The following is a 24,647-nucleotide window of genomic DNA, read 5'->3' as shown; positions in this document are numbered from 1 at the left end:
TCAAAACTTTGATTGCTGAGCGGTCAATGGACTAACGTAAGTTAAGGCGTACATGAAGTCTCCACAAGTCAGAAGGGGCAGTTAATAATCCTAATTAGGATTCCAAAGAAGTTAGAAGTGAGAAAGAACAGTTCGTCGAATGAACCCCGACGCAATTCAGTGGAAGGGGAGTTCGACGACCGTCCTTTTTACCGTCGAACCAGTCGACGCTTCGTCGATCTTGCCGTAAAGTGAAGTGGGGTAAAGACCACTCAACGAAAATATCGTCGCTCCGTCGTTCATAACGACGGACCGTCCTTCACACCATCGAGTGAGAGGAAATGGCAGATTGCTCACTGGAAATTCGGTGAATTCGACGGACAGATCGACGCCCCGTCGATCCAAGCAACGCTCCGTCGATCGCACCGTACATCACGGTCGGGATTGATTCCATGAATTAATATAAGACCCTCCTCCATTTTTATTTCATTTCATCTTCCACTCTGTTCTCTCCAAGAACTCTTTAGAACCTTCTCACCCATTCTTCCACAAGAAATCAAGGGAAAACCATGGTCAACTACACCAAATCCATGAAATCAAGTTTGTGAAACCCATTAAAAGTGCTTTTAACTCAAGAAAACCCAAGAGAAGTGAAGTAGGGTTTTGGTGCTAAAAGAGTAACTCCACTCAAGACTTGTTCAACCACTATCTAAGGTAAGTTTCATGACTTTCTCATGATGATTTAAGTGTTGATAAGTTAAAATACATGGATTGAAGAAGAGTGTAGGAAATGGGTCATGAATGGTGAATAGTGACATTGTTAGATGAAGGTTTGAAATGAATCATAAATGTTGGTATGGTAAGAATATAAATACATTATAAATGACATTTAGAACATGGAATAAGTATTGTACGAGAAAGAACGCGATAATAGACTTTGGTCATAGCTATGAAAAATTGGGGTGAAATTGTGAAGTGTGGACAAAATAATTAGATGATGCTTATTGTTTTGATATTATGATTGTTATTACGGATGTTGGGAGTTGGTATGGAGTATGGAGGGAGGTAGTGTAAATAAAGGAAATGCTGCCTAATTTTTCCTAAAATTAGTAGCGCGTTCTCAAGGTCGAGTAACTAACGTTAATGCGAATTCTCTCTTGAAGGTAAAGACGTGACGCGAAAGGAAAACAAGTGAGCTATAGCTTAGCTAAATGACAAAGGTATGTGAGGCTCGTCCTTTCTTTCTATGGCAAGAATCTTATAGCATGATCTCCCTTCTCCTTCATGAATTCCTAAATACCGGGAGCTCATGACCCTAATTTGCTACACAAGGTAATGAGTTAGAGAACGTAAATGCTAGATGTCCATGAAATAATGACTCCCAAAAAAATGTTCATGACGTCATTCATTGCTTACACTCACCTCATGCCCTATTCCCTTCAAGGTAAGGCAGAATGTTAATGAGTGCTCCATAATGGTATCGGGGAATCATGACCTTACGTCACCCCGATAAAGCATAGCTGTCCTTGATTGTTCATGCATATATTATGATGAGCATACTGTAATGAGCATATGATGATGATGATACACCGTACCTACATGGTCGGGCCGATACATACACCACTATAGTGGGCAGATTACACCCCGGACGCGGGAGGCCTGGACGCGGGCTATGATTATTACACCGATCCGATATGGGCGGGCAGTTTATGCATTATCACACCGTACCCATATGGACGGGCAGCTTATATAAATATACATACATACATATATATATATTTATATATATATATATATATATATATATATATATATATATATATATATATATATATATATATATATATTTTTTTTTTTTTTTTTTTTTTTTGCTATGCATACATGAGATGACGATGAGTATGAAAGTAAGTCAGCATACATTATGTCTTTACGATTCATAGTCAGTTACAGATCTCTATTTATTTCATTGATGCCTTCCTATTTCCTTGTTGTATTGCTGTTGTTTATGCCTCTCATACTCAGTACAATATTCGTACTGAGGTCCGTCTTCTTTGGACACTGTGTTCATGCCCACAGGTAGACAGGGAGGTGAGCTTGATCCGGACTCCTAGTAGCTGTCAGTGATTGAGAGCACTCTATTGTTCGGAGGTGCCTATGATTATGTTTTGATGTATATGTACATGCATGTTTTGGGCACGACGGGGTCCTGTCCCATCCATACGTCTAGTACTCTAATAGAGGCTCGTAGATATGTAGGTGTGGGTAGTATGGCCTCACGATGTATGATTATACGCATATGCATATTATTATGTCAATGACCAAAAGGTTTATGCATGAGAAACTACTTATGTTTTCAAATGAAAGACGTTTTCTTATAAATTGAGCAAGATAGATAGTAACACGAGGGATGCCCGGTGGTTAGCCCCGGATATCCGTCGCGGCCCCTAGTCGGGTCGTGACATTTCCACTGTACCTTTTTCTCCATCTCCTAGAAGCTTCAGATACAATTTCTTGATCAGGCCTTTAGGATTTGTCACTATATACTGACTAAGCTCCCAAGTCTTCCTAGCTTCCAGAATTTCCATGTCATCCAACAGGCTCGTTGTGGTATAGGCATACTTTATACAATTTGCCCCTTAATGTAAAATGCATGAATCCATCTAATTCACATTTTGTCCTCTTTATCAGTAAGGTCCCAATGAGTCTTTGCAATGGTTGCCCCATTCCATAGTTGCAAGTTAATGATGTTAAGCCCTCAACAGACTTAGGGAAACACACTCTCTCCCAAGCCACCAATGCTCTTTTAGTTATATCATTAGTTCCAGACCAGACATAGCTTCTGCAATATGCTTCAATTGTCTTCACCACTTTGCTTGGTAGTAAGAACATATGTGACCAGTAGGATTGAATACCAAATAACACAGTCTGCACCAATGGTACTCTCCCTGCATAATATAATTTTTTAGCAGTCCAAGAGGATATTTTATTGACAATATTATCTATAAGAGGTTGCCATTGTAATATGGACAGTATCTTTGTAGTTAAAGGAATTCCAAGATACTTAAACGGAAATTCACCAACAACATAGCCTAACCGTTGTAGTATCAGGTCCTTTTCAATCTGTTTCACACCTCCAAAATGCACACAACTTTTGTTTAAGTTAGCCTTCAGTCCTTATGCCAGGGAGAATTGATTGAAACATTCATTAAGGGCAGCAACAGACTTTGAATCACCTCTTGCAAATATCAACAAATCATCAACAAAGCTTAGGTGAGTGATATTCATTTTTGCTCATTTAGGATGAAACTTGAACCTCTTATTCTGTTTTAACCCTATCAGGCATCTACTTAGATATTCTATGGCAATTGCACCATGGCAATTGCAAAGAGGAAAGGGGATATGAGATCCCCTTGCCTCAGCCCTCTGGAAGCATCAAAAGGTTCAGTATACTCTCAATTCACCCCTATTGTATAGTTCACTGTCTGCATACATTCCATCACCCATCCAAAAAATGTAGCAGAGAATTTCAACTCTTCCAGGACTTGTTTCATATAGACTCACTCTACACTGTCATAAGCTTTTTGAAAATCCATCTTAAGCATACACCTAGGTGATATGTGCTTTCTATTATATGCTTGTACTAGCTCATGTGTTTTATCTGAAATTCTTCTCCCAGGAATAAAACCAACCTGTGCTTCACTAATAACATATGCTACCACCTTCTGTAATCTAGCAGCTAAAACTTTGGATGACCAATGTACAACATGTAATTGGTCTATACTCTTTAACAGTACTTGGATTAGCAACCTTGGGTACTAGAGTTATAGCAGTGCAGTTCACAGATCTGTAAAACTTCTTATTAATAAAAAAATATTCCTTTATAGCAGCAAGAATATCTCCACCGATGATTGGCCAGGCCTTCTGGAAGAAGGTTGCATTAAACCCATCTACTCCAGGTGCTTTGTCAGTGCCAACTGAGTTCAAGCCTTCCCCAATTTCCCCATCTGTCACTTCATCACATAATTCTACTTGTTGTGAGAGTATTGGTTCTTGTTTCATAATTTGGTAGTTAACAGCTGGAAGTATAGCTGCTGCTGATCCCATAAGCCCTTTGTAAAAACTGTGTGATTTCCTTTTTGATTCCAGCATGTTCCACAAGTTGTTGTCCAGTGCTGGAAGTCAGCTCTAGTATCTGCTTCCTTTGTATCTTTTCTATGTCCTGGATTTGCCATGAAATGGAAGTGTTACTAATTATAATTCTAAAGTTGAATTATTTTTCATAATTGATATTTCATACTATCAAGAATACTAAATTAGAACAAGGTGATCTTCACCACCCATATATTCTTAAGACACATTAATATAATTAAGGCATAATACATAAACATACTCTTAAATTTGGCCTCAGCTGGCAAATAAATATTTCAGCTTTTTGGAGTGCACATATAGACACATCAACTTGTTTTCACTATGTCATTTGAACACTCCAACTTACAAATTGATCATGTATACACCTTCAAAATTTATGTGCCACATTAGCATCAGGTGTCCATGAGACACAGTGAAAAAAAGTTGAGTTGTTCTGTGCCGTCAGCTGAGGCCAAATGTGAGTGTCTGTTTATGCATATGCCTATAATTAATATTACACAAAGTTCCAAAAGTACTTGAGAAGAGGGAATTTTGACCAAAATAAGTCATTATTTCAACCAATTCACCAAAATAATACATTCTTTTGAAAATTTACAGAAGTAGAATAAACGTATTCCGCAGTAACGTATTAGGCGTTATTTTATTCAAAAAATTCAACGGGCAAAAAAGTTAATGGTTAACGGTGTTAAAGGATAATTCGTTACTGTGAGTAACGTCTTATGGTTAATGTGTTACTGTGAGTAACGTTTTATGATTAATACGTTACTGTGAGTAACGACTCTATAAAATACAAAAGCTGACATTGATTGATTATAAAGCCGTAACTCAAAGTTACAACTTCGGGCTAAAACGTAACTGATAGTAACGTTTACACAGAATCCAAGCGCGAGCAGTCAAATCCTGCAAAGAACTCTGCAAATTGCGAACCCTTCTGATTGATGTACCTATAAAACGTTACCGACAATATTGGTTACCCTTAAAAAAAAGTACTGATTAGGATTAAAAAAGTATTGATCAGCCTTACAAAAAAAATACTGATTAGATAAATAAAGTAACGGTTTTTTTAGTTTCAAAACAACACCACTAGTGAGAAACTGTATGAGCAGAAGTTGATTAATTCTCCCTTTCAGCGTGTTCTTAGACATTTTAAAGTGCAAGATGGTTAAGACCCAAAAGAAATTAAAGATACATCTTAAAGTTTACAATAATAACTACTAGTAATTAATACTTATATATCACGGTCTTTCATATATGAAAATTAAAAAGAAATCATCTTTCATATCTACTGCTTAACGAAAAATACTACAATTTTTAGAAGTATGACAATAGTTAAATTTGGTCTCTCAATTCACTTCGCTGGAACTAAATTTGTATGAAGCACAGCAACAACTAAGAGTGGTGTCCATCAAGATGTAGACTAAGAGACCTTAGAGAATCATATATACTCCATAAAATAAAGCACTCAAATCAGCTAAGATAAAATAAAGAATTCAAATCAATGGAACATGAAACCAAATTAATTAACCATAAAACGTTACTAACAGTAACGTATTAACCATAAAACGTTACTCACAGTAACGAATTACCCTTTAACACTGTTAACCATTGACTTTTTTGCCCGTTAAATTTTTGAATAAAATATTGCCTAATACGTTACTGCGAAATGCGTTTATTCTACTTCTGCAAATTTTCAAAAGAATGTACTCCCTCCGTTTCAATTTATGTGAACCCATTTGACTGGGCACAACATTTAAGAAAGAGTGAAGACTTTTGAAATTTGTTGTTCAAAATAAGTCTTGAATATTTGTGTGGCTCTAAATCACTTCATAAAGTGAATTTGTTTTCAAATTAGGAAAGAGGTCATTCATTTTGGCACGGACTAAAAAGAAAATAGGTTCATATAAATTGAAACAAATGGAGTATTATTTTGGTGATTTAGCTGAAATAATACTTATTTTGGTGGAAATTCCTGAGAAGAGAGATGATAGAAATGACATCAAAAGTTGTGGAAGTGCATATCCGATCCCTAGGCTAGGAATCACCTATCATCATGTCACATTCTCCTCCATTTAATATTTCACGCCAAATAACTTTCAGCCATTCAAACCATGAAGGACAACGACAATGGCATTCAACTTGATATTAGTAACGGAAAAGGGCCAAATATACCCCAGTACAATTGAAAAAGTGTCAAATATACCCTTCGTTATACTTTGGGGCCAAATATACCCCTGCCGTTATAATTTGGGGCCAAATATACCCCTCATCCATTAAAGTTGTCCAAGATAGACATCTGATCCTACGTGGCTGCCACCAGTGGCGGAGGCAGGATTTCCATTCAGGGGGTTCAAAAAATAAAATAAGCACGCTAGTATTGGCAAAAGAGCAGGTAGGATCAGGAAAAAAAAACGGGTCGGATCAGAGTTCAATATTCATCATCTATGTAGAATTTTCAAAAAGAAAATTTATTTTTTCCAATCTGAAAGCATCATAAACTAAGTAAAAACTAACAAAGTAAAGCAGCCCAACAAAATCAATTACTTCTACGGAAAACCAAGCACAAGACAGGACATAAAAGTCCGACAGATATGCGACGAGAAACAATAAAAAAGATACAAATTGCAGCTCTACCTAGAACATAATAGGCAGGGTAAGTTTAATTTACACAAGGTGTAGATGAACAATGAGTTAGAACATGACCTTTCTCATGTTTTAATTTTAATTGTTGCTAGCAGTACCTTATAGGCACATTGATAAATATGAACTAAAGTATATTAGGTGGGCAAGGGTGGGTAAACTTGAGACATTTGTTTAGGATAATGACATTTTATAGGTACTAGCCCTGCAAAAGCAATATATTTCATGTATCAATTAACTGCAGATTTGATGATTTAGATGCACCTACCGCTTCTGTGCTTGACCTTTCCAGTTAGATCCCCTTTGATGCCTTAGCTTTTCTCTAACATCTGGTGGGAAATCATACGATACCCAAAACAAGAGATTACATCTAATTCACAACATCAGTAACCTACATAGGATTCAGAACATCAGTAACCAGCCTACCGCTACTCAAAACAAGAGATTGCATCTAATTCGCAAGGCAAAAGTCACACTTCAAGTAACAAATATGTCATGAACAGAAAACCATAAAAACTCACCTCAAGCAAAACACAACATAGCACCATAATAGCTTTTTTCACCGCATATAAGCTGTCCATATTTGTAGACAAATATACACAGAGAACCTGGATTAGATCAGTCATACTCAGTAAGGGTAAACCATCACAACAAAATAATTAATAGCTTCACATGTCACAATAAAATGCCTCAATAAAGGCTAATAAATTAAGCAAAAGCTAATAAAGTAAGAAGTTTCCATTAACAAAGGCAACTTGAAGATGTCATATTACAAAAGCAAAAGCTTGTGAGCTTTTGAAGCAAAAACAAGGAAACTAAGTTAGACTACATAAGAACCATGGAGTTTTACAATTGTACTTTACGAGGTTTCATATCTTGAAATGTCTTAATAATAGCATCATTAGAAACATTATCAAATATATCTTTTTCTAGATAAGGCACCAAACAACCACTAAAAAAATCATCACTCATTTGACTCCGCAAGTCATTCTTGATAAACTTCATTGCTGAAAAGGCTCTTTCAACGGATGTTGTGGCAACCGGCAGAAGCAAAGCAAGTTTCACTAAGCGGAATACAAGAGGATAATTTGAATGCTTCTTTGTTTGTACTAATTTTTTTGAAAGATCACAAAGCCCTTTTAGATTGGAGAACCTTTCATCAACATCACGAACATCACTAATGTAACTTGCAAGTTGATTCTCAAGAGAACCTATACTGAATTCATTAAAGTCATCAGGATATAATTTAGCCATTTTCATTATTTTCCTGATGTCAAAACTTGAAAATGAGTCAATTGGATTCAAACAAGAAATTCCATGAAGCAAATCAGTCGTCGCTTCTCCAAAACGATCTATAAGTTCTTGAAGTTGCCAATCAATAATATTGCAAAATACCTCAACACGATAATGATGTGAGACTTTATTGTCACCAAGTCTCCTTTGTGATCTTAAAGAGCTAACATATGGCTCCTCAAAGTTAGGTACCAAAATGTCATGCTTGATACAAAATAAAGACACCCTAGCAATAAGAGAATCCCATTCTTCATCCCTATACGCTTGCAACCTTATTTTTGCTACTTCAACAAGTAGCATGGCATTTGCCAAATCTTGCTCCTTTTTTTGTAAGTATTTATTAAGCTCATTTGTGATTGCTAAAACATCACTCATCAAATGCAACATGAACGCAACCTCATATGTTCGGCAAGCTTCAAGATATCCCATTGCCTTGGCTCTTTCATCCAATAATCGTGCATCAAGAACAAGTGATTCAAGAACATTAAGAATAGAGCCAAACATAAGAATAAAATTGTTGAAAGATTTAAAATGAGATCCCCAACGCGTATCACAAGTTCTTGAAAGACCGAGTTCTTGATTCAAGCCCCTATCGGTTGTAAGCTCACCCAAATCTAACGCCTCTTGAATTCTTTCTTTTTGAGAATCTAGAAATTCATCCATACGCTTAAAAGAAGATCCCAATACATTCAAAATATTTGAAACTAATACTAAAAGTTTTCCCACTTGAATACATTTTTTCGAGACCGCAACAAGAGTTAGTTGAAGTTGATGAGCAAAACAATGAATGGAATGGACCGATCTACTTTCTTGCCTAATCAACATTTTAAGGCCATTGATCTCACCTTGCATATTGCTTGACCCATTGTAACATTGTCCACGCACATATGATAGACTTAAGGAATGTTGAGCAAGTAAATTAGCAATTGCCCTTTTAGAGATAAAGCACTAGTAACTTGAACATGAACAATGTCAAGAAGCCGCTTATCACAAATCCATTTCTATCAATATATCGTAAGACAATAGCCATTTGCTCCTTGCGTGACACATCAAAAGACTCATCAACTAGTAAAGAAAAGTAGTCACCATTTAATTCCTCAAGAATAGCTTTAATTGTTTCTATCTTACAAGCACTCACAATATCTTTCTGAATTATTGGAGAAGTCATTTGATCATTTTGAGGAGCATGTTCCAGTACATAATCACGAATATTATCACACTTTTTCGCATACCATGAGAGAATTTGAAGAAAATTACCCCTACTAAGTGATGATTTAGATTCATCATGACCTCGAAATGTCAATCCTTGAGTTATAAGAAGTCTTACTACATCAACTGAAGCACTTAACCGGACCCAATATGCATGCTTAAATTGACTAAATTGCATCTCAAGTGCAAAATGAATAGACTGTTGTACCCGCAATAAATCTTGACATTTCTTTTTTGACTGGCTATATGGGTTGTTCGGTAGACCAATATGTTTTCCAAGATTCTTCTTTTTCTGCCAACTCTTAAACCCAATAGTTGAAAATACTTCACCCGCACCTTGATTAGTGTTGTAGCCTTTAAATAGATAATAATACAAACAATAGACTGCATCTTTACTAACACTATACTCCAACCAATCATGATATACATCATCAAACCATTCAGAATTAAAATGACGTATTGATCCAGAAATATTCGTTTGAGGATACTCATGCTGAAGCAACTGAGGTTGACAAGGACCATTAATAAGGTATGCTCTTCTAATAACATCACGATGGTTTGGATGATAGTCCAAGATTGGGGTTCTTTGACCCAGATCATAATTTAAAGTACTCAAATCAAATTCTTGAGAAGAAGGTAATGGTACTTCTGAATGGTGGGCATTTGCTTCCTGGTTAGGTTGACTAGAAGAAGCTACACTGGATTTCGGTACTTTGGTAAAATACTTCTTTACTGAATGTTGAGACTGAATAGTAAAAAGTAAGAATTTTGTTAGAACTTAAAAAAAAAAAATAGTTCTGTAGACAAGTTTTGTTCCTTGGCTTACCAAGTTACTGTATTTTAAAGTGTTGTAAACATTTATGTTGTAAACATTTATACTTCTGTATATAACAAGCTGTAAAAACCAACATAGAGAAGAACATGGTTGCATAAACGATGTATATAAAGAGTACAATTAGTTGTAACAGATTGATTGAATCTTTATTTAATAATCCTATCGAGTTAATATATTAGTACTATTTATCTCCTCATTTATGAATGTATATTTGGGAAACTAGAATTATTGATAACAGTTACCAGTTTCAAGAAAAAAAACTACAATTATTGATAAAGGTAAGAAACTACAATATTAAATGCAAGAAGGTTGTTCTTCACACCAAAACATACATACATTCATTCATGTACAAAATGATCAAAGATGGAAAAATGGATAATCATACTCTGCACTGTAGCTCTAGCTTCTATTAGTACTATTTCCCATATATACATTCGTAAACAAAGAAGCAACAACTAAAACTGCTAATCTGCTTCTTCAAGGGACTGCATTAAGCTCCAATCATCGATTGGGGAGGGTAAGCAAATATATAGAATTTTAGAAAAGAAAAAAAAATAGAAAAAAGAAGGGAACTACGAACTTACCGAGGAAGCTCAGAGAGATGAACGACGGCTAGCAATGGCGAAATTAATGGACAGAACTGAACAGAAAAAAAAAATGGCGAGGACTGAGGACAGGGAAGGAAGAGAGAAAGAAAACGTAGTGGTTTTTTTTTTAGTATTTGACTTTGAGCTTAGGGATTTGAGTCCAATTGGATCTGCCCCCTTACTACTAAACTACATCGTTTTGTTTAGTAGACGCCTGAAATAAAATGCTGAAACAAATGTTGACAGCCAGGTTCGAACCCGCGCGTCTTGTGCGAATCTGAACCCCCTGCACCACTGAGCTGCGACTTTCGTTTGTGTTGAGGGGGTTCAGTATTAAATATATACATATAAAATAAAAATTTGACTCTATATATACAGCGTAATTTTTCGACTGAGGGGGTTCGGATGAACACCCTGGACTATACCTAAATCCGCCCCTGGCTGCCACACATTGGATGAGGTGGATACCACGTGGCATGCCACCTCAACGCCCCCTCTCCTCTATTTGTTCTTCCATCGCTAAAATTTCCTTGCCCTCCACCACCATTGCCACCATTACCGCCACTACGATCATCTCTATATTATTCAAACAAAACATTGTTCTGAATCCAACAGTTATATCCCATTATGTTTTGGGAAAATAAAATTCAACAGAATGTTATTCTGTAATATTCTGAATTCAACATTCAATAGAATGTTATTGAATATCATTTCCTGATACAACACCATATTCCAAACTTCAAAAACTAACACCGGTGTGTTTTTGGTTAATGTCCTTTATTTTCTAAATTCATCTTAACAATTAGCACTACTTATTATTCAATAAAAATATTCACTGATAAAGACTATGTACAGAGTAATGAATAAATCACTTTCGATTTACATTATAACAAAGGAGACAAGTATGGGTATGGTTTCTATGATGGAGGTTAAAACAGTAATATGAAATGAAGAGAGTAAAGCAAAATTGGATGCCTGTAGATTTTGAGATTGTTCTGATAATTGGGATTGTGGTGGTGGAGGCGGGAATTAAGAGAAGGGAGAATCAAGTAATGGTGGCAATAGTGGTGGAGTGGTTTTAATGATGGAAGAACAAATAAAGGGGAGGGGTAAAATGGGGAGGGGTGTTTAGGTGGCATGCCACGTGGTATCCACCTCATCAAATGTGTGGCAACCACGTAGGATCGAATGTCCATCTTGAATAACTTTAACGGATGAGGGGTGTATTTGGCCCCAAAATATAACGGCAGGGACATATTTGGCCCCAAAGTATAACAAAGGGTATATTTGACCATTTTCCAATAGTATAGGGCTATATTTGGCCCTTTTCGGTATTAGTAATTACCAACCTGTTTTTTCATAAAACAAAATTTGTCTTTTTGGAATTCAATTATGTGAATATGCAGGCCTTTTTTCCTATTTAACTTTTCATATCCTTGTTAACTGTTAATTAATATAGCGTGGCGAGAAAAAGACGCGTGGATTTAGTTGTGCGATTTAGAATTAAAGAAAGGATAGAACATAATTTTTGCTCTTTAATTTACCATAACAAAGTGCGGTAGACAAATCTTCATGCAAATTAAAAGACAATTTTAAATAACTAATGACGAAATTAAAGCTCTATTTCTAAAAATTTATGGAGTATTTAATTTAAATTGGATATAACTATCTTGTTTATTTTACTTTTGGTAAAGCTCTATTTACCAAAAGTTATTTCATATTAAAACTATGTATTAGGAGCGTTTTTTTTTTGGGGGGCAGGCTTCACCTCATGGAGCTGTCAGACAACAGCCAACCCGTGTGTTTGGTATGCCAAATTCCAATAGGATCCCCTCGGGAACGACACATACCATAATTTTTTTTTTACCATCATTCGATTTCATGCAGAATTAATTTATGCTTCCGCTTTGGATTCCCTTTCTATATGTATTTATCTTTTAGATTCTAATATACATGGTAAGAATTTATACCTAATTTCTTTTCCCCGTTCTTTCATCACGAAGCAATAGAACGGTCAAAATGGGATTCATCCGTGAGGTCAGCACAACCCAATTCTTTATTAAGTATGGTTGGGCTAAAAAAAAAAATTAGCTCATTTAGAAGTGAGATCCAATAGTCCGACCGCTCTTTGCCTGTCAGCCTGAAGGGTTGGGCCGAAGCCAGAAAAATATATTAGATTAATTAATTTTATAAATATAAAGTAAATTAAACAATAAGTCATAAGTTAATGGAAAAAGAAAGTAATAACTACTAAGCAGTAAATCAGATACTAGATAACTCTTTAGTCTTGAAATCACATTATGTTGAATTTCTTTTGACGTGACTTGGATTAGTGAATAAAGATAATAATTTATATTTATATTTTTAATGTGAGTTCGTGCAAGAATTGTTGATATTGAATTTTATTTTAGATTGCGAAAAAATTCATGTTAAGATTAAACCAAGAATCACTTAAAAAATGCTAGTTCAAAAGAATTTTTTTAAAGGCCATTTTAAAGACCCTTTAGTAAAAAGGGTCAGTATATCCTAGCCCATTTAACTCTCTTGCTTGTTAGGGTTGGACTGGGTTGCGTTGGACCATCCCGTATAGCTCTGCCAAGAGAGGTGAAAACCTAAATAGAAGGATTTAATTATAAAATATTAAATCAAGTGTAAATATGAATTTGATGAGAAAATCATTAGAAAAGCATTGGCTCATTATTTTCAGACAAGTAATACTATCATTACTAATTTATGTGACTTAGTTAAAATTAGTATGGAGTTTAAAAATAAAGGAAGACTTTTGAAACTTGTGACCTAAAATATGGTATAGCATAATATGGGGTTATAACTGTAGACATCGAAATTTTAATTGAATTAATCCATACCAAATTTGGATTAAATTCTAAGTTATTGACATGTTGACCAAGTCAAATTTTGGTTAATAAAGTCGGATTAATTATTTAAGTCAAAATTACATGATTTGAATGAAATCCAAATTACATCTAGGTTAATCATTAAGTTGGACTGCTACAAGACGAGTCCAACCCACATCTTTCTAGCCCAAGGTCCGCTAGAATTTGTTGGAGACCAAAATACCCCAAAGCCGTAGCTCACACCTATAAAGGAGTCACATATCCCCTTTTGAAGACATCATAAATGTGGTATAGCATCTTGAAATCTTGAAAGAGGCACACCATCTTGACTAGAGGCAAAAGGAGAGCAACGACATCTACATAAGTCTTCTCCAAAGGTCTTCAACAAGAAGGAGAGTTCGAGAGACGTCTTCCCTCAAGAACAATCCAAAGTGTTGCTCAAAGTTCTTCCAAGATTCAACACTTCAACAGAAGTTCATCCTTCATTCGAGAAAGACACTACATTGACCCTCGAATCAAGGCGAACAACACAAAGATTAGAATCAAGGGATGAATCCAGAGTTGTACTCATAAAATAATCAATAAAATGATTTTTTTTCTCATATTTGTTTTATTATTGCAGTTATTTATTATCTGCTAGCAAAAGTTATTGCGAACAGATTTTTGGCACGCCCAGTGGGACCAACTCTACCCTTCATGTTTTCATCTCCAATATTAAATGTGCAAATTCTCAGATCTACTACTATGATGGGCTCTGAGAAAAGCTTCGATGTTTCATCCAAAAGTGTTATTAATGTTGCTTGCCCAATGACTCGTAGCATGTTCAAAGCTGGTGGTTTGGAGGAGTCGAAGTGTTTCATCTCCTTGGAGACGTTAGACAAAGCCAAACCGGCGATGGCGACCGCAAGATCTGGGGGCAAAACCTCACTTTCGTCGTCTGGAGAAGTTTCTCAAGTATGCTCTAACTTCTACGAGTCCGAGGAATTGGTGGATTCTTCAACTTCTAATGTGGTAAGTGTCATGATGACCAATACGACCAACGCAGAGGAACAACTCGTCGCGATGATGCAAACTATTGAGGCATTGAAGAAATCTTTGAAGCACAAAGATCTTCAAATAGCCCAATTGATGAACAAGTTGGAACTCTACAGCACTGGCGAGTCAACTCACATCCCAACACCACAAGAAAAAAAGGTTGAATCTGCCACCAAGATGCCCAACTATCAAAGTGCAAATCAAGTTGATTCAGTTGCGACGTTTTCTGTCCAACAACTGCAAGACATGATAACAAAGCTCATTGTACTACTCTAAACTTTACACCAAGAGAATCGACTGTCTAGCTATGCCGATTGGATATCAACCACCAAAGCTGTAATGATTTGACAACAAAGGAAACCCAAGACAACACTTCGCAGATTTTGTGGAGACTTGTAGTAACGCTGGTACATATGGTAATCTTTTTGTCAAATAGTTTGCTCGCTCGTTGAATGGAAACGCCTTTGATTGGTACATCGATCTCGAGTGAGAATCAATTGATAGTTGGAAGCAAATTGAAAAGGAGTTCCTCAATCGCTTCTATAGCACACGTCGAACGGTAAGCATGATAGAGCTGACAGCCACCAAGCAACGAAATGACGAACCCGTGATTGACTACATCAACCGCTGGCGAGCATTGAGTTTAGACTGCAAAGACCTTCTCTCAGAAATGTCTATTGTTGAAATGTGCATCCAAGGAATGCATTGGGGCCTTGCATACATTCTCCAAAGACTTAAGCCACAAACCTTTGAAGAATTGGCAACGCGGGTACGTGATATGGAGTTGAGTATCGTGGCTCATGGAAAGGCTTCACATGTTTTTTATCCTAGGAAGGAAGAGAAAGGATTCAAGCGACCATCAAGGCACAAAACTGAAGAAACCATGGCGGTAGGAACAACATCTATAAAAGTTCCCACTAAACAAAAAATGAAGGAAAAAGTTGCAACTAGTCATCCTCTAGAAGAAAAGTGGCATCCAACATTGAAGGAGTTAGAAGCAAAAGTGTACCCTTTTCCTAACTCTGATGTCCCTTCAATTCTTGAAGAGTTGCTGAACAAGAAGGTCATTGAACTTCCTCCATCAAAACGTCCCGACGAAGCCAACAAAGTCAACGATCCCAAGTATTGCAAATTTCATCGCATCGTCAGTCATCCATCTGAAAAATGTTTTATCCTAAAAGAGAAGATTATGACATTGGATAGGGACGGAAAAATAATCATTGATGATGAAGATATAGTCGAGGAAAATCATGCTAGTAGAGTCCAATGCTAGAAACTCGAAGAAGTAGGAATTTTGTTGCGTCTCCGAAGATTGGACAAGGAAAAGTGGTGCTACAATTTGGGAGCTCTGAAACGATTGAAGTTCCGACTTTGAAGAAATCTTTAAACACGTACAAGGTGGATGGCCACTCCAACAAAAAGAATGGTGAAACTTGGACATTGGTTGCTCACAAAAGACATAAGCATCAAAAAGCTCTGAAGCAATAAGTCCCAAAGGCAAAAGCAACTACAAATCATCTGCAAACATGCAAAAGCATAAAGTCCGACATCAAGAGTTGGTGCAACAATACTTCAACACGAAGGGTTCGAAATCCAGTTACACTATTAGAGTTCTTTCCCAAAATACTCCTCGATGCACGAGCTTAAACTGCACATCACAATGCTCCTCGACGCACGAGTCTAACTGCAAGTTACAATGCTCAATTTTGCACGAGCTTAAACTGCACGTTTCAACACTCCATGATGCACGAATATAAACTGCATACAAAAAAAACTCAAATAAAATACTCTTTCTGAACTACATAATGACTTGATCCTCTTCACCGAGGTACGTAGGCAATTTAGAATTTTCTTCAAAGTGCAGTAACATGAGTTAAAAAAAAAACTTACCCCGTCAATGCAAAGCCAAAGAAAAGTTGGTTGCACGAAGTTTCCTTTGTTGCTTTTCACACGCTTGGAGAATCTAAAGACAAACTTCTACAACTTTAGAGGATGGAGAGATTTTCCATGACGATCTTCTTACATCAACTTCTTCGTAGTAGATAGATCTTGGTGCATCAATGAGCTTACTCACTCTGTCTGGGGGCATATCTACTTAGTTCATGTACTTGCTCGTCATAGATGAAAAAATGAGGTACTTCAAGTGTCTCTCTCACCAAGATGAAGAGGGAGATGCACCATCAACTTTCTTGCCAAGATTGGAAAAGACTACTCCAAGTGTCAATCTCACTAAGCTGCAGGATGAGGGGCACCATTTAATTATCCTACGAACATCGCAAGAAAAATCGAGTCTCCAAGTTATATCTGCAAAAATGCTCGAAGGATGTGCCAAGGATGTCGCAACAAGTTTCATTAAAATCGGACGTATGAAAACTCCAAGTAGTTCCACGCCAATCAACAATGGATGAACTTTGAAGGTCGTTACTCTATTTATGGTTTCAAGAAAGGGTGGTGACATCACGTGCATCTTCTCAATCTAATATCGAGACCATTTACACCCTCGTGCAAACCTACAAAGAAGAAAGAAAACAAAACAAAACAAAACAAAAAATAGCGTCCATGAATGGTGTTCGAAGTTGAAATGCCAGATTGTGTCACCAACTTTGAAAATTTATTCCAGTCGATTCAGAAGGAGTTTCATCTTGATTTTTGGATATTCGTAGCAATCGGCGTCTTCTTTCTACAAAATTAAGCCGCTCATCATTTGGACACTCCAATCTCGAACTATGGAGTTTTCCATGAGACTACACAGTGCTGAGAGAAGAACCGCCAGATCTGGAGATCATCTTCAAGAAATTATTCCCGTCAATCTAGAAGGAGTTCAGTGTTGATTTTTGGATATGTCTCATTCCAACGGGTGTAGTATACTCAAAATCAAGCCTCTCATAATTTGTCTCCTACGCCAAGATATGGATGTTTTTGTGAGACTACATGAAACTGTCTGAAGAATCGCCAGATCTTGAGACCAAATTCAAAAATTAATTTCCGTCAATCCAGAAAGAGTTCGATTATTATTTTCGGATATGTTGTATTCCTACAAGTGTAGCATCTTCAAAACCAAGCCTCATGTCATTTGGACGCACCTACACCGATATATATATTCTTTTTGGTGAGACTGCATGAAACTGTCAAAAGAAATTGCAGATATGGAGCTCAACTTTAAAAATTAATTCCTGTCAATCCAGAAGGAGTTTTGTTTTGATTTTTGGATATGTTTTAGCCTCGGATATCTTCTTTCTACAAAATCAAGACGCTCGTCATTTAGACACTCCAATATCAAAATATGGAGTTTTCCGTGAGATTGCACAAGCTGTGAGATAATGGGCCAGAAGTGCACATCTTCTCCAAAGTTCAATACAAGCTCTTTTTTTGCTGAAGGGGTAATAGAAGGTTTCTTCTGATAGGATATCAAGAACTTAGAGTAGATGTGAGAATTCTCAATGCAAAGCATTTCTTAAATAGAATTTCTTAGTTGGTTGAGTGAGGGCTTACCAAGATTAAGTTGGATGAGAATTTATTTTCTCCAAATTTAGCTTGGAGTGATTAATGTCTTCAAGAAAACAAAAGGTAAAAATAGATACTTGATTGGTGTTCAACAAGGAAATGAAATCAAATCAGATTACTCAAAAAGAGTGAAAGAAAGAGCAATATTTTCTTCAATTCATGTGCATTAAATCAGTTCCTTACCAAGTTTGCAATGGAATGATTATGGATCTACATGGAAACACATGTGGAAGGATCTCTTTGCCATATAGAGTTATAATACAACTTTGGTATTTGAATATTGATCAAAAAAAATTGAGGCAATAAATTTTTCCCCAAAATTGACGGAAGAGAGTTGTCTCTTTTTGGTTGTTCAAATTCAAGTAACATTAACTTTTGAGCCACATCTCAAGAAAATTCGCCGAAAATAAGTATCAAGAAAGTTTGTGCGAAAACAAAAAAAAATGGTCTTCACCGGTACTTCAAGTCTCGTCTACAATTTCGGCAGGCCTACACCTAGACAAGTCATGAAGTAGGGGGCATCTGTAGATGTCACGACCCATCCCCGTAGGTCGTGACTAGTGCCCGAGTTGGACACTCATATCACCTGTTAACTATAATCATCTACAGCTAGCATATCAAAACTTAATTGTATTTAAAGGCAAGACGTTATTTTAAAACTGTCGCGTCTATGCATGTCATAGCCACCTGTCTCCCGAGGAGTCACAATTTCCAACAACAAACATATATATCTACGCAAGCCGACAAGGCTGCCACTACACACAACATTCCAACATATTTATATATACGCAAGCCGACAAGGCTGCCACTACGAATGGGTACGCCTCAAACATAAGTCATGTCCACACAACAAAATAGCAACTATATACAGACCCACACAAATGTCCACAGACCTCTAAGAGTAATGACAGTATCATATGACGGGACAGGGCCCCGCCGTACCCTGAACAAACACATACATATATAACAAAAGGGTCTACACTACAAGCTAGGCTCCGGAACAAAGGAGCACTCCAAAGTAGCTGAATAGATATCCTAGGCTGGCGGATCTCCGAAACGAGCGTCTGTACCTGCGGGCATGAACGCAGCCCCCCGAAGAAAGGGGGTCAGTACGAAGTATGTACTGAGCATGTAAAGCATGAAATATAGTAATTAGGATCATACTGAGACAAGGAGTGTAGGACCCAATACAACAACCAGAAAACCATAAGACTTACCTTTGAACATAAATCATAAGTTTCAACATCATATCCATATCATTGTAGAGTTTAATAATCATAGTTAAACAATCATTCTATATATAACATATATAACGTGTCCCGACCCTTTAGTGAGGGACTCGGTGAATAATGATCATATGCCATCCTAGCCGCCATCCCCTTATCATCATGTCATCATATCATCATATATATATATATATATATATATATATATATATATAACGTGTCCCGTCCCTCTAGTGAGGGACTCGGTGAATAATGCAGTGAATATGCGCACGAAAACATGTCTTGGCCCGGGACTCAGTGAAGGATGTAACGGTAAGCACGAGCAGAATAATAAGCAACCACATACATACAAATCATCTTTTGAGACTCAATATATAAGTAAACTAATCAGCTCTCAAATCTCAGGATAATAATCATATTAAGTTCTTTTTAAATATCATTACGAACTATAACAAGGAACGTTTCAGGATTCATATACATGTATCAATTTAACAGGATATAGCTTATGAAAGTCAAGTATACTTCTACTTATGCAATTCTTTTGGAGTAGGAATTTCTATACATCATTTATTAGTTAATCATATACTATACTCGAAATAATAGCTCGACTAGCCTAAAGGTTCTAACATCAAGAACGAATAAAAATCATGAGTCATGCTTGGAATTAGAGAGTAGAATTTCCCCAAGGCTCATATCATATCTTACTTGCTTCTAGGACATGCCAAAAGAAAGAAAGGATAGGCTTTACATACCTTTTGCGTTTAGTCGTAAAACAACTCGTACACGCTGCCCAATAGTACCTTATCCTATATTAATATATCAAGAGTTACGATTAGGCTACGAGGGAATTCAATACGTATTTTAACGTTAATAATCCCTTTTAAACAATTTGACGGCGTTTCGTTCGTATTCAAACCAACTACTACCATTAAGCCAATATTGCTAATCATACATTCAAGTGTCAACCCAAGACTATTTAAACATGACGCGAGGGAACTTCGGACAGCCCGTACATTATTCAAAAATAGTCCGACCAACATATCATACAACTCGCAATCGTCCAACTCCAACCAAAACAACAACAACACGTTTAGCCACATTGTTTACATAATTGCAAGAAACTATATTAACAACATACTAACTTCTACAACAGCCCATAATGACCTCAATTCCAATTTCTAATTGTCAATATCCTCATTCTTATTTTAGAACCCATGACAACAACAATCAACATTCCAAATAAATTAGCCCATCCTTTTTATATAAAACAGTCCACGGTTGGACTGTTTTTCCTGCTCCCACATATATCATTTCTTTTACATCTTAACTCACTTAGTTACAATGCAAACAATACACCACAACGTCCATAACAATCAACAACTAAAGCATCACATAAAACAGTCCATTAACTTCCTAAATCAGCTCCTACACGGCTTCAACACAACCACATACAAAATTCCATAATTTTCATTCCTCTCATACACACAACCATATTCAAACCATTCTTAATACATGTACAAGAAATTTAAACATTTCTTCATATAAGCCTATCATACGCGGCCCACTTTAAACCTCAACAACAACAATCCAATACCAACATGCAAAGTTATATACATTCAATTCATCATCTATACATGTTCATAATGCCTCCAAACTCATTCTAAAACGTAAAAGAAGTGATCAATTCTTACCTTAACAAGTTGGTTTCTTAACCTTGCTAATCACTTGAATATCCACAACACTTGAGACACTAATTACACTTGGAACTTCAACACAATTTTGCCCACTGCTCAGCCAAGCAATCTGGCTGTGACCCTTCTCTTTGCAACTTCTTTCTTTTTGTTTGTTTAGTTTTTGCTTCTCCACCAACTACTACACATTATTGAATGTCTTCACTTTAGAATTTTTACTAAGCACAAAAATCAGTTTTTCTCCTTTAAAAATCAAGCTGGCCGAACAGCCATGGATGTGCTTTCTTGTTCTTGAAAGCTGATTTTCAACAAATGACTTGGGAAATGTCTTTTGCACTATGCCTTATTCTATATATATGGTTTCCCATCATGTTACACGTACTCCCCCACTTGATGACTCAACATTGCACTTGTTTTGTTAATTTTCAGATTTTAATCCTTTTTTTTTATATATATTCGGGTCGGGCCCACACGGCCCCTTAGGCTTAATTAATTAATGAAGTGATTAAATTTTAATCCCACTTAATAATATAATCCTAGTTAATTTACCCCTAATCTCCAATAATATTTTTATACCAATAACATTTATAGGCAACTTGTGCATTGAAACAAAATCGGGAGTTAAAAGTCTCTTCCTCGTACCTTAACTAGTCTTGTCTTTAATTTGTCGCGTTTAGCTTAAAATATCCCAATGTATAAAAATACGGGATATAACATCCTTCCCCCCTTTAGAACATTCGTCCTCGAATGTTAATTTAATCCCGTCGGGTTCTATAAGAGTCTTGGAAAAGGTTCTTCTTATCGCCAACATATAGATTGATCAGACAATTAACATAACTAAGCAAGGGGGTTTAGGTTACCTGTAGGCATAGGAAACAAGTGAGGATATTTATTTTTCATCTCCTCTTCAGCTTCCCAAGTCATCTCCTCCCTGTTATTGTTCCGCCAGAACACTTTAACCGAAGCCACGTCTTTGGTTCGCAACCTCCTGGTTTGTCGATCAAGTATGGCTATAGGATGCTCTTCGTATGATAGCTCCTCTGTTACCTGGATTTCATCTGCAGGAAACACCCTGGAAGGATCGCCTATATACTTCCGAAGCATTGACACATGGAAAACCGGATGTACCGCTTCTAAATCAGCCGGTAGGTCTAACTCGTAGGCAACTTGGCCTACCTTACGAATAATCTGATAAGGTCCAATGTATCTCGGGCTCAACTTCCCTTTCCTGCCGAATCTCATAACACCCTTCATGGGTGACACCTTCAAGAACACCCAGTCGCCAACCTGAAATTCCAAGTGTCGACGTCGATTATCTGCATATGACTTCTGCCGAAACTGGGCTGCCAGTAATCTCTTCTGAATAAGCTTCACCTTATCGACAGCCTGCTGAACCATATCTGGGCCTATCAACTTAGTCTCACCCACATCAAACCAGCCTATAGGTGATCTGCACTTCCTGCCATATAGAGCCTCATACGGTGCCATCTGAATGCTAGAATGGTAGCTGTTATTATAAGCAAACTCAATAAGTGGCAAGTGATCGTCCCAACTACCCCTGAAATCAATAACACATGCCCGTAACATATCTTGTAGTGTCTGGATGGTACGCTCGGCCTGTCCGTCAGTCTGAGGGTGAAATGCTGTGCTGAGACTCACCTGTGTCCCCAATCCCTCCTGGAAGGATCTCCAGAAATTAGCTGTAAACTGGGCTCCTCTATCAGAGATGATAGCTGTGGGAACCCCATGAAGTCTCACTATCTCCTTAAGATACAATCTGGTATAATCCTCAGCTGAATATGTAGTCCTGACTGGAAGGAAGTGAGTTGATTTCGTCAATCTATCAACGATGACCCAGACAGAGTCATATTTCCGTGGAGTGCGAGGTAGACCTGTGACGAAGTTCATATTGATTACCTCCCATTTTCAGGTCGGAATCTCCATCTCCTGCAATAGTGCTCCAGGCTTCTGGTGCTCGATCTTCACCTGCTGGCAATTCGTACACTGGGCAACGAACTCTGCTATATCTTTCTTCATGCCATCCCACCAATACAGGCATCTGAGGTCATGATACATCTTTGTTGACCCTGGATGAACAGAATAACGGGCATAGTGTGCCTCCCCCATAACTTGTTGCCGTAATCCTGCAACCCAGGTACACATAATCTGCCTCTGTATCGTAGTACTCCGTCAGATGACATCTCGAATGGGGTCTCGTTTTTCTAAAGTGTTGTATCTCTGTAATGTACAAGAATAGGATCCTCATACTGACGTCTCTTTACCTCTTCTATAATAGAGGACTCAGTAACACTTTGCACAAAAATTCTACCATCATCAGAATCAGCCAAACGAACTCCCAAACTGGCTAACTGACAAACCTCATGGACTATCTCTTTCTGCCCTGGTGGTACATCTGCCAAACTACCCATAGATTTACGGCTGAGTGCATCTGCTACAACGTTGGCCTTTCCTGGGTGATATAGAATATCAACATCATAATCTTTCAGCAACTCTAGCCATCTCCTTTACCGCAAATTCAGCTCCTTCTGCTTAAAAATATACTGGAGACTCTTGTGATCCGTATAAATATCAACATGCACACCATATAGATAATGTCTCCATATCTTCAAAGCATGAATCACCGCTGCCAACTCCAGATCATGGGTAGGATAATTTCTTTCGTGTTTCCTAAGCTGTCGGGAGGCATAGGCTATAACTCTGCCGTGCTGCATCAATACGCAACCCAACCCGACACCGGAAGCATCCAAATAAATAACATAGCCATCTGGCCCCTCAGGAAGAGTTAGAACTGGAGCTGTAGTCAACTTATCCTTCAATAATTGGAAGTTTCGTTCACAAGCATCGGTCCACTGGAACTTAGTTGTCTTCTGAGTCAGCCTTGTTAAAGGCACTGAAATCGAAGCAAACGTCTCCACAAATCTCCTGTAGTATCCTGCTAGCCCCAGAAAACTATGTACCTCAGTAGGTGTTGTAGGTCTAGGCCAGGTCTTTACGGCCTCAATCTTCTGCGAATCTACCCGAATACCATCAGCTCCAACAATATGCCCCAGAAATGCTACTGAAGTCAACCAGAATTCACATTTAGAGAACTTAGCATATAATTTCTGATGCTGGAGGACCCGTAGTAATGTCCTCAAGTGATCTGCATGTTCTTCTTCCGATCGTGAATAGACCAGAATATCATCAATGAATACAATCACGAACAAGTCAAGGAATGGCTTAAACACCCGGTTCATCAGATCCATAAATACTGTTGGAGCATTGGTCAACCCAAAGGACATCACTTTAAACTCGTAATGCCCGTATCAGGTCCTGAATGCAGTCTTCGGGATGTCTGCCTCCTTTACCCGCACCTGGTGATAACCCGACCGCAAGTCTATCTTCGAGAAACACTTGGCACCTTGCAACTGGTCAAACAAATCATCGATCCTGGGGAGGGGATATTTGTTCTTTATTGTTACTTTGTTCAGCTGCCTATAATCAATACACATCCGCAGCGACCCATCTTTCTTTCTTACAAATAATACCGGTGCTCCCCAAGGTGACGTACTGGGCCAGATGAAGCCTTTCTCTAATAAATCTCTCAGTTGCTCCTTCAATTCTTTCAATTCTGCAGGTGTCATTCT

At 37.4% G+C, this 24,647-nt stretch overlaps 1 protein-coding gene across 1 annotated transcript; it reads right to left on the bottom strand.

Moving 5' to 3' along the window:
* Window positions 1–6,939: 6,939 nt before the first annotated feature.
* Window positions 6,940–8,721, bottom strand: LOC132624281 (uncharacterized). Its single transcript, XM_060339084.1, has 4 exons — window positions 7,624–8,721; window positions 7,287–7,373; window positions 7,161–7,216; window positions 6,940–6,970 (listed from the first exon to the last, which is right to left on the bottom strand). The coding sequence occupies exons 1-4, from the start codon at window positions 8,719–8,721 to the stop codon at window positions 6,940–6,942; spliced, it is 1,272 nt and encodes a 423-aa protein (XP_060195067.1).
* Window positions 8,722–24,647: the final 15,926 nt, after the last annotated feature.

This window comes from Lycium barbarum, chromosome 12 (assembly GCF_019175385.1).
Source record: "Lycium barbarum isolate Lr01 chromosome 12, ASM1917538v2, whole genome shotgun sequence".
Classification (NCBI taxonomy): Eukaryota; Viridiplantae; Streptophyta; class Magnoliopsida; order Solanales; family Solanaceae; genus Lycium; species Lycium barbarum.
Note: the sequence above shows the minus strand (reverse complement) of the source record. Positions and strands in the feature narration are given on the sequence as shown.